Raw genomic sequence first — 12,275 nt, 5'->3', positions numbered from 1 at the left:
GGTATTTGTTATCATCGGTTGCGTACGGCAACATTCCACAACACAAATCAAATGTTCCATGTCCACGTTGACCGTCGAAATTAATGTCAACAAATATGTAAGTAATCGCCTTAACCCTCTCCCCATATCTCGATAATAAGAAAAAACTCACGTCAGTACATGTTTCGAAACAGTTCACATTCCTGCCACTACCGGCGTCACCGTATATATCGGTAAGTACTCTTCAGAATGAACGCCGTACTTTCTAGGCAACTTCTCTGGCACATAGGTAATACACCTCTGCAGAAGTGTAGGGAGATTGAATTCTCTAGGCTCATAGACTAGCCACATGACGACATACAGTGAGCCATGACACACTTTGAACTGAACACCCAGTATACTTTATTCATAATTCACAATCATGAAGTAAACAGGAAACCATTACATGACAATTTCTTCTGTACCAAAATGGAGAATATTCAACTATAAGAATACCTGGAGTTAATGTAAGAGGGATAAAGAGACGAGAATCGGAGAAAGAGTAAGAGAGAGAATGAAGAAAGAGACTGAGAGGAAAAATGAGAGAAAGGATGAGAGAGACAGATTACAGTATTAGAGATAAAATGAGAGAAAGTGTGAAAGCTGGTGAGAGTAAGAGAGAATGACAAAATGATAACAAGGGAATGGAAAGAATACGAGAAACTCAGAGTAAGAGAGGAAGTGAAAAAAAGTAAGAGAAAGGAATAAACTGAATAAAATTAAGCGTTTGGAAGAGGCAGAGATTATGTGTGTTTATCAGAGAGATAGAGTGTGTGTTTGTGAGGGACAGGGAGTGAATATGTATAGGGACATCCAATTTTCACAAATTATTTTTTCACGAATTTCTGTCAATTGAGTCGGTGTTAACATTTTTATAGATATGAATGAGACTCGTTCTGGAGGCACATTTTACGATCGCGATTTGTCGCGAATTTTATTCGTTTTTTCCCATTTTTTCAGAACTTGGCAATTTTTTGTGCTGCCGGGTAGCTCAGTTGGTAGAGCAGCTGGCTACGGACTGGAAGGTCCGGGGTTCGATCCCAGGTGGTGACAAGATTTTTTCTCGTTGCTAAACTTTCAGAATGGCCCCGAGGTTCACTCAGCCTCCTATAAAATTGAGTACCGGGTCTTTCCTGGGTGTAAAAGGCAGCCAGAGCGTGGTGAAGACCACACCACCTCATTCTAGTGCCGAGGTCATGGAAAGCATGGGGCTCTACCACCATGCCCCCCAAGTGCCTTCATGGCATGTTATGGGGATACCTTTACATTTTTTTACACGCGATTTTTTTTATTAACATTGCTAAACTGTACATTCATCGGTAATGAAATCCTATTATTTTATTTTCGACAATGAAACATTCAAAATAAGTATGAAAATGTGTTTGTCTTTCGTGTTTCATAATGTGAGAAGCATGGCTGGTCAGCAATGAAAAATGGGAATCTGTGTGTCATGCATGCACAATACTTCGGTTCGTTATACACTAGCATAATAAGAAGAAATGAGTAAAAAATATTTACCACATTTTTAGTAACAGTACGCAACGAAGACTAAGAAATGTATTTTGATAATTTGACAGCCAAACAGCCTATCATAGTGTGCAAATGAACACAAACTTAATGTTTTTGGTATTCACGTGATAAATTTCTCCATCTGGTGTGTAACTGGCCTTATTACTCAAGGAGAAGCCTGCAGGGGAACCAGTGTTTTATTATCAATTTTTTAAAAGTAATTTTCAAGTTTAAAACTTTTTCTTCACGATTCACATGTTTAAATATCAATAACGACTTTTTTTCACGAATTACAGTAGTTTTATTTAGTGACTTCAATGTATTTTATTTTTTCATTGTTTTACGGAGTCCTTCTTAGATATTTGAGAGAGATAGAGAGAGGAGGGGGGGGGAGAAAATTACGTAACCACAGTCATGAATCATCACATTACATTATCTCATACTTTTATTTATGTATTTTTCAGCGACAGCAAGACACCCATGTGATGAATTCCAGTTTTACAGAGAGCTATCTCTGAGAGCCAGGAAATCAAAGAACATTTAAAAAAATCAATGTAGGGTCTCCTGTCAGCACCATTAAGTTACACTGCTATGAACATTCATTCATTCATTCTAGTGTAGAAGGGAGAGAAGTGTTTACCTATCAATGATTTATGAATTTCAAGTATTTACTAAATGGAATGGTTAAGTATGGCCCAGAGGCATGGAGAAAAAAAAGATAAAGAAAAACAACAATGTGACACAAGCAAGTGTAGACAAAGCCAGGATTACTGTTTGACACTCACAGGAACATGGGTGTTACATAGACCACAACTTGGAACAAAGTCCTGGAGATTGGCTGGAGGTACGATTCAAGCTGAAGGTTGGGCAGTTCTGCACCTTCATCTCCACAAACACTCCAAACACCTTTCTCTACCATCTTCACAACTTGCAAGCATCTGTCAATCATCAAGGCATTCTTTTTGCTGAGACAAATCTCAAACATGACTCTCGCCAATTTTGTCATTTCCTGAAACCAAAAATAAAAGAGTAAAGGCTGGTTCACAATAAACCGGAAACGAGAATCAGAACGAAAACGGTAAAATGTGTACATTTAAATGTGAGCATTCACAATTAACGAAAAGCTTGCCGGAGCCCGGGATCGGGAACGGAGAGTTGGCCAAGTTTCAACTTTGGCATTCACGTTTCCGATCACAGCCCACTAGATTCATTCCATTGCCATCTAAAAGCTATTTTGCCGTCGTATATTTTGTAGCAAGAAGACCGTGACATAACCTATGCATTATTTTGTTCTGTGCTGTGCATCATGGAGCAAGTTTTATTTGATGAGATTCTAATATTGAGTGTTGAGGAAAATCCTCACGTTTACGATAAGCGGCGCGTCTCGTATAAAGATGAGAAAATGAAGGAGAATATGTGGCTTTCAATAGCTGCGTCTCTGAACACCGATTGTAAGTGAATCATATTTTATTACTGTATTGGTTGTATTACACACTACATATTCATGCTTCAATTCAATAACTACTGTTGTGTTCATTTTTGTTCTATTACAAATGTTTCTTCTCTAATTATTTTACGTTATGGTAGACTTAAAATAGGTTGTGATAATAAAGATGCATGGGCATATTTATAGTACTGTACCTAATGAAATGTTTCAGTTCGAATTTCGAAGTTGGTTAACCTGTGTTTATGTTGGCTGCCTTGTACTCATGAGAGAACGTCATTGGTCAATTATACACAAATAACATCAGAATGAGTAATATCCACTTTACATATCATTATTGACATGCATATCAATATGCATAGTCATCTACGTTCTCGGTTTATTGTGAATCAAAAATTTTCATATTCATGTCCTCTGCTTCTCGTTTTCATTCTGGTTCTCGCTCCTGGTTTATTGTGAACCAGCCTTAAGCTGTATGGTTTTATGCATGCTACTGAAAACTAACAGCAAATATTAGGTTTCTCAAAAGTAACAGATAACTTGAATCAGCTTCTTATACTTTTTACACAATAGAAGGAGAATGACTTCACTGTGAAAAAAAAAAAAAAAGACACGCACGCACACACACAAACTCACACACACACACACACACACACACACACTTTTTTACATAACCTTAAAAATTCTGGCACTGGCTTATTACACAAGAAATTACACTTTTTCCATCACCATGACAAGTTCGCTTGTTTCTGATTGTTCTGGTGATCATGTTATCAGAAGGCACTTTCCTGTAACTTGGCCTGCAAGATCGCCAGATATTAAGTCAGCTCATTATTGGTTGTGGGGCTATCTGAAGGAGTTGAAGGATCCCTTCGCCCACAGCAGACAAGTCTCGAAATTTAATGATCACACCTCATATAAGCTCCATGCCATTGTACAGCTTAAAACTGACGTGTATATAGAAATAACAGTTAAAAATGACATGTATATAGAAATAACAGTTAACAGTGGGAAATTTATTAATGAGGACGAATTTGTGAAAGTTTACATTATCTTTTCAATTATAGTGAATTATTACAGGAAATAAGCAACATTACCTTCACAACAAATGTCTGCTCACACTTCAGCTCACTATCCAGGACGGCGCCATTTGACAGATGAGTCTGTACCAGAACACTCACTTTCCAGCTACTTGACTCTTTCCCACTTTGTGAAGTACATTTACAATACTTTATCTTCAAATCTTCTAGTTCTTCTCTCTGGGATTCCTTCACCTGGCGTGGTAATCAACAAAACAGATAATTGGAAAAAGCTGTAAGAACTGAAACAATATGGTACTACAAATGTCACCTAAATCTGCGTGATATGAAAGAACAGAGAAGCAGAACACTTGATATGAGGCATGTTTGGAAAGTACCTACCAACTTGGTTGTTAACAAAGTGTAAGAACTATTTTAAAAAAATGTATTTTTATCAGACTTGCCACATCCTAACCAAAGAGTACTCTTCTACACAGTTTTGAATGTTAATGAGTAAACACATCTCTTTTAGGCGAAATTTTTCCCACATATAATCCGGGTCAGCTTACTTAATACCCTAAGGGTGAAACCTAACCATATTTCCCCCATTACTACATAAGCTAGTGGATTATGGTGATTTTCTAGTTTGCAGGTTGAATTTTCTTTTGTCAACTTCGTTTCGAATTTCGGTACTGAGAAATACTACAACTGGTAGTGATTTTATAACTGTTATGTTGGCAGCAGTGACGTAAGTTGTCACTAGTTTAAATTCTGAAAATTCAAATTGTTCTAGATTTCTGAGCCCATTACTGGAAGCTAGTGAAATTTGAACATACTAATAATTAATTAATATCAGTATTAATATTAATACATAATAGTTATTGTATGTGTTGCTTTGTGTTGTGGTTACAATTTCAAGATTAGAGTCAGGTAGGCTAAGTGTAAATAAATGTAACGTATTTCGTGTGATTAATGCCTATGAGTAATCGATAGAAATGCCATTTCACATTTTAATTAATTTCTTTCGTGTTTACACTTTTATTACAATAATGGAGTAAATATTCTAAAGAATACATTTCAAAGTGGCATTCGTTTTCAGAATTCATACTAATCATTTCACGTGATCAAACAAAATACATTTTTAGGTTAGGTCTCGTGATTCATAAACTGTTTAGTCAAAGCAATAAATTTCATGTTGTCAATCAAAATACATTTTAATATTAGATCATACACTAATCTACTAACTACTAACATAATGTGCGAGAGGTTCAGAAGAAAAATATACTCTTTCACAAATTATTGAACCTTTTAGAAAACACCTCCCCAACATAAAGATGAATAAGCAAGACATCGTTATTGTTAATACTATATTATTATTATTATTATTATTATTATTATTATTATTATAGTACATGACATTGTGTGATTTTATCCTCTTCTAGTGATATATAGTATTAGTTGGCAACATTGAAGAGACAGCCAAATTAGTCTTTTAGGGTGGTATTCATAGACATTTCGCAGCACGCGCTACGACCGTACTAACCTAGCCCCGGCTATCCACTGGTTACTTGTACAGAATTCAAATCATATCCTATCGCCAACACTGGTTTATGAACACGAAAAACGCTGATCATCCACTGAAAGCCCGCGCTAAAAATGTCTATGAATACGGCCCTTAGGAATTACTCTTACATGATCCTCAGTATAGTCACTTCTTTTAATGATTTCGGTACTTTTTTTGGCTATTTTTTATTTTATTTCATCAACTATTTCGCAATTTTGTAATTTAAACTTTATATGTAGGCACACAATATTAATAAATCCACTTAAGCAAGTAACCTACACACACAATTACCATACTATTCCAATCAATCAATCATTGAATCAATCAATCTTTATTATGTCATGAGCAACAGGAAATGCAAGAGACATTAACATAATACAAGATAAAACACATGAAATTCAAGATATTTACAGATAACACAATACACGAAAGATAAGTATACAGGATGTTAAAAAGAAGCATTCAATTATTTCTGAGACGTGGTAACATTCATCAATAGCAGAAAAAAAAATGTCTAATAAACAAGGATCCTAAAATTAATATCTTCCAAGATTTGAGTACTTCATCAGTATCACAGAAGATGCTCTAAGTGATTTCTATTCACTGTAATGCGTCCTTGTATCCTACATCTTAGGTAATCACACCTTGTTACCCTTTTGTTTACTGTATATCCGATATGATACAGTATAACCAATAAAATCATATAACCATAAACCAATGACACTCGGGAGGAAATTAAACGCAGAATAAATATGGGAAATGCCTGTTATTATTCGGTTGAGAAGCTTTTATCATCCAGTCTGCTGTCAAAAAACCTGAAAGTTAGAATTTATAAAACAGTTATATCACCGGTTGTTCTTTATGGTTGTGAAACTTGGACTCTCACTCTGAGAGAGGAACATAGGTTAAGGGTGTTTGAAGTTACAGGAGAATGGAGAAAGTTACAAAACACAGAACTGCACGCATTGTATTCTTCACCTGACATAATTAGGAACATTAAATCCAGATGTTTGAGATGGGCAGGGCATATAGCACGTATGGGCGAATCCAGAAATGCATATAGAGTGTTAGTTGGAAGACCGGAGGGAAAAAGACCTTTAGGGATGCCGAGACATAGATGGGAGGATATTAAAATGGATTTGAGGGAGGTGGAATATGATGATAGAGACTGGATTAATCTTGCATAGGATAGGGACTGATGGCAGGCTTATGTGAGGGCGGCAATGAACTTTCAGGTTCCTTAAAAGCCATTTGTAAGTAAGTATAACCAATAAAAAACAAGCAAAGATTTCACATTAAAAGATATGCTATTCTTACAATACAATTTCGAAGTCTTTGGTTTGTACAACATTTTAGGACCCATGTTTATTAGACTTTATTTTCTTGTTTTGATGAATACCACCACCTCTCAGAAAACTGAATACTTTTTTAACAGAAAGCACAAAAATCACAAAGAGTATTATTCTAACAATTATAAAGTACTAATCAACACACCTGAATGTGTGAAAACAACGGAGCTCTGGAGAGGACATCAACAATACTGTTTAGACTGAGCACATTTTTCGCATAACTGCCAAGGAATTTCATTGTTGAATGAGAGACACAGTAGCTATTTGCGATATATCCCAGCTCTAAACAAAAACACAGGAAATGAATAGCAACTTCACAAAGCCACAACGCAAAAACCACTCATAAACAGACGTCAGCACTACAGTACAATGTTAGCTAACAGCTACGAGCATTAGCTTCCATCCGAGTTGAAACCCAGCAAGTCCAAGTGGAATTTTTGTTGGGATTGTATTGTATTGTATTGTATTTATTGACATTCCATGGTATTCATACATGCTTACAGCTAGAATATGGAACAAGTCAAAAAACTTAATACTATTATAAAGTCTTAATTTATAGTCACAGTCTAGATGAAATATATACAGACGAGATTTACGATATAGTCTACTAGTACAACACAAAGTTTTAGTATCAATTTCATGAAGTGTTATTGAATGTCATGAATTCACCTACAGAATAGCAGGCATGAGAAATTAGGCACTTCTTTAATTTGGTCCTAAATAATCTTATGTTTTGAGTTTCATTTTTATATCGATAGGGAGGCTATTAAAAATTTTTACTGCCATATAACGCACTCCTTTTTGATAGCATGATATACTTGCCGATGGAGTATGAAAGTCATTTTTTTGACGTGTATTTATGCTATGAACTGTTAAATTAGTTACAAAGTTTTCACGATTACATACGAGGAAGATTATTAATGAAAAGATATACTGACAAGCCATGGGCATTATTTGTAGTTTTTTTTTAAATAGTCCTACACGATTCCCTAGATTTGGCACCTACTATTATTCTAATCACTCTTTTTGTAATAGGAATATATTGTTACTATCTGTGGAATTTCCCCAGAATATTATTCCAAAACTCATTACCGAGTGGAAGTATGCAAAGTATATTGTTTTTAAGGTATTGATATTTACTATCTTTTGCATAGATTTAATAGCAAAACAAGCTGAATTTAGTTTGGGGGTAATTTCTTTAATATGATTTTTCAATTTAACACATTATCGATTTTTAAGCCAAGAAATTTGGTTGTTGTTGTTTCTAATAGGGATCTATTATTAATTATTGCGCTAGAAATTTGCGACGTTGAATTTGGACAGGATTTAAATTGAATTATGTTAGTTTTGTTACAATTTAATACTAATTTATTGACTGAGAACCAGTCACATATTTTGAAGAGAATTTCCTCTGTTGAAGATTGGAATGTGTTGGAGTTATTGGCTGTAATTACTATACTTGTGTCATCTGCAAATAATATGGGATGACCTACATCTTTTATTGGGGGGGGGGGGGGATAAACATAGTGTTACAGCAGCTTTCCTCAGATATTCGTACCAATGTCAAAACATTTACAAACACTTCAGGAAAACAATGTGAAAATATATGTGCAATATTTTTCACTTTTTGTGCGTCAGTGAATGGTGACTGTGGATTATGAAGACAATGTAATGAAGGCAGAGAAAACGGAAGTACTTCCAAGCTGTGCTTGTCCAACACAAACTACACTGAGAACACCTGGATCAAGATTTCCGACGTAGAAAGTCAACACTCTAGCTAATACGCTAATGATGTTTCAAATGGCATACCATTAATGTTAAATCATTTCTGCACGTTAGTCATTTCACAGTCCTTGCAACAAATCACAAATTATATAAACCAACACCTTCTATAATTCATAATTTCTAAGAAAGTTCCTACCTGTGACTGTCAAATTCCCTTCTCGTAAGAAACGGATCATTCCAGCCTCTTCTAACGCTTGCAGTGCTTTGAAAACCAGCATTTCTTTTTTCAACTCTGAACAAGTTTGCAATTCAACAACTTTGTTCTTCAATCTGTGATACAGATAGGTGTGATGAAACCAGTCCTCACAATCCTTCATTCTTGAAACATTGCCAAAGATGATCTGAAAGTAACATAAAAAGAAAGATAAAATTGATAATACATATTTGTAGCTTAATTGTTAAAAAAAACCCCGGCTTTTCCCTGACCAATCAGTAACCCGAATGAAGAATGTTAAGCTCTCTACTCTGGGGAATTTTTTTTTCTTCCCCCCCCCCCCCCCCCAAGAAAAAGAAAGTAAGGAAACTCAGTCTTCATAGCTGCATAGCTGACCTAGCTCTCTCCACTTCCTGGCTATCATTTCTTTTTAATTTATTTTATGCTCGACCATGCCGAAATATAGTAATTATACACCTGGTAGCAGCCCTTTAATGGACCTTATTAAAGTATTTCATTAAAGTTCAGTTCTTCAACCAATCAGAATACGCCATTGTAGCAATATGAAAGCGCAAGTATCGATTATTCTCGGATTTGCAATCGAAAGACAACTAGCGAAACGTCACGGAGGCTGGAAATCCAATACTGTCGCAGAAGATTATGTTCTGTTACTATAATAATTAGCGTTAATTTTAAGTAATATTCAAATAAATTCAATTTGTCATCTCATTTTTCAATGTCGAATTCAATTTCAAGGTTATATCAAGATTAATGTTTATATTACTCTCTAGATTATATCAAGGTCGTCGACTTTGTTTCTCGGAAAAAATCAATACTTTCGCGTCTGTGCACATCTCACAATTTATGAGGTAGGCTATTGCACAAGGTCAGTTCCGTTCCTCACTCACATAACAATAACATGAATACTTATGAATAATATCAAGTTAGGAAAATGGTCGAGCATAAAAAGTCGTATGAAACTTGCCTATAATGGTAATTAAGACGCTCGTATGAAAATTATGAAACTCGCTTGCGCTTGTTTCATAAACATACTCACGTCTTAATTACTACCATTATAGGCTCATTGCATAATGTACTATTACAAACTTCATTCAAATTACAAAACAATTTCTTTTATTAAAAACCAACACAACAAAAGTTGAATGGCTGCCAAGAATAACACTGTAAGTAACTTTTTTTTTCAGGAAAGTGTTAAAACATGATAGAAAACACTTATACTATGTCATCCCAAAAGTTTTGACTCTGATTTTAAGAGTAGACATTACTGAAGAGATTAGAAATAAAATAATTGAAAAAGAAAAAAAATACACTGTTTAGCCATAAGGTATTGCTTCTTAAACTTTAACAATGAAAACCTGAAACAAACTAAAAATTAAAGCATAACTGAATCAATCAATCTTCTTAATGTATCCAGCTGTTTGCTGACAACATAAAGTCCACTATAGTCCACTGTAGTCTATTCAGTTGTTGTTTTTCACGAGAAATGAGGGGTATTTTGATCGGTAATAAGTACTTTAGTATGATTCTTGGCATCTCTCAGTGCAGACCCTACCCGGAGATCTGACTGAGGGACTATTTTACCTCCGGAGAATTTTACACTGAGGGACTCCATGAATATAAACAGTGAAAAATATAGTGGGACTGTGTTGGTGCTAATGCAGCTTATGTGGGTACCTCTTTGTTACTTGTTAGCTTAAACAACAAGTTTAAGCCCCCTCACCACGACAAGGTGAGTACCCACGAAAGGGGAAAGCATAACTGAAGCAAAAGTACAAATGCATTCAAGTCAAAGTGACCTTACAAATTCACTTACATCACACACCTAACAAAATTGCTATTATAACCTGGGTTATGGCAGTTTAGAGTGTAAAATTTTCCTTTCAAGTCTCCCATCATTGGGGAAATTTCCCTGACTTTTCCAGAATTAGAGCAATATCCTTGACTTTCCATGCCCAAATTAATTTCGCTGACTTCCTGGCTGACTCTGACTTCTCAGAATGTTGACGCCTTGATATTTTATAATGAGTGCAAAGCCACAATGATGATACGAATACCTATATTACATATTGTACCTTATTTGAAATATGTAATGCATTTGCATGCCGCTTTAGTTTTGCACACCCCTAAATGGAAGAGAAGTCAAGTTCATGCAGTTAACCACTGATGTACACAAAAATATGTATGTTCCAAATATTATGCAGGAAGTGAACTCGATTATCTATACCTCCCCACTTATTTTCCATGCCTCATCTAGACTCTAGAGAATGCATTTCTGTTCATGACTGGTCACTGAAGGCTCTACCTTATGTTCGTGGTTGTTTCGTGTTTGCTACAGCCTTAACTACATACTCTACCTCTGCAATTAAGGAATCTGGCAAGTGGTCTAACAACCTGCTCTCCACTGCACACTGATTCTGGAGCATTTTCACATACAGATCAAATTTATCACCAGAAATAATAAACACTTTGGATGGACAGGTCTTCCAGTTCTTGATGAAAGGAAACGTAGCCACTTTCAGCATGCTAGTAAGAGTTGACATCCCCACGTCATTATACAACCCAGTGTCTTCGCAGTACACATCAGTTTCCTGTATAATCATAAAGAAATAATAAAGATACTTCCAAATACAGGAAGCATTAATCATAGTGTATTAAAAAGTTTCTAGCATGTGAGAACTTCAATTAAAGTCTGAACGAAATAATAAGTGCAAAGATAAAAAAACTAATCTCAAAGTTTCATTCAAATAAATATGTCATAAAAAACAGTTAGAACTTAAACTGATACATTAGTTACAAAATGGAAACTGTAACATTGATTTTTTTCACCACCATTTTTAAAATCAAGCACACCTAATGTCACCATACGTGCATCATCAACAGATCACAATAGCAGCCCACCAACAATTGGTGCAAAAAGGAGAAGACAGCTCTATTTTTAAAACTTTTCAGGAGAAATAAAATAAAAACTGAATAAATGAAAGGAAGTATATTTTTTAAATTTATAAGATTGTGTTATAATTAGGGAATGGATTTCTAGTTCCATACCTATTTTGTTTGCTACCGTGCATCCTAGACGTATGTTTTTTTTTAGTAGGTTATTTTACGATGCTTTATCAACAGCTCAGATTATTTAGCGTCTGAATGATATGAAGGTGATAATGTCAGTGAAATGAGTCCGGGGTCCAGCACCGAAAGTTATCCAGCATTTGCTCATATTGGATTGAGAGAAAACCCCGGAAAAAACCTCAACCAAGTAACTTGCCCCTACCGGGAATCGAACCCGGGCCACCTGGTTTTGCGGCCAGACGCGCTAACCGCTGCTCCACAGGTGTGGACTAGACGTACGTTATTCGGGTCTCTCTATGTTTCATGTACATAGGATCCCCCTATTAAAATTCTGTAAAACCTAACA

The 12,275-nt window shown here is 35.4% G+C and overlaps 1 protein-coding gene across 2 annotated transcripts in view; it reads right to left on the bottom strand.

Annotated features, from left to right (window-relative positions):
• The window catches only part of LOC138702847 (activating signal cointegrator 1 complex subunit 3-like), a 64,617-nt gene that overhangs the window by 32,935 nt on the left and 19,407 nt on the right, over window positions 1–12,275 (bottom strand). For both annotated transcript variants that reach the window (XM_069830194.1, XM_069830195.1), the window contains exons 12-16: window positions 11,218–11,451; window positions 8,825–9,029; window positions 7,049–7,185; window positions 4,069–4,245; window positions 2,313–2,536 (exon numbers count right to left, since the gene is read on the bottom strand). In XM_069830194.1, the coding sequence (XP_069686295.1) occupies window positions 2,313–2,536; window positions 4,069–4,245; window positions 7,049–7,185; window positions 8,825–9,029; window positions 11,218–11,451 (977 nt within the window). The remainder of the gene's footprint in view (window positions 1–2,312; window positions 2,537–4,068; window positions 4,246–7,048; window positions 7,186–8,824; window positions 9,030–11,217; window positions 11,452–12,275) is intronic.

This window comes from Periplaneta americana, chromosome 7 (assembly GCF_040183065.1).
Source record: "Periplaneta americana isolate PAMFEO1 chromosome 7, P.americana_PAMFEO1_priV1, whole genome shotgun sequence".
NCBI lineage: Eukaryota > Metazoa > Arthropoda > Insecta > Blattodea > Blattidae > Periplaneta > Periplaneta americana.
Note: the sequence above shows the minus strand (reverse complement) of the source record. Positions and strands in the feature narration are given on the sequence as shown.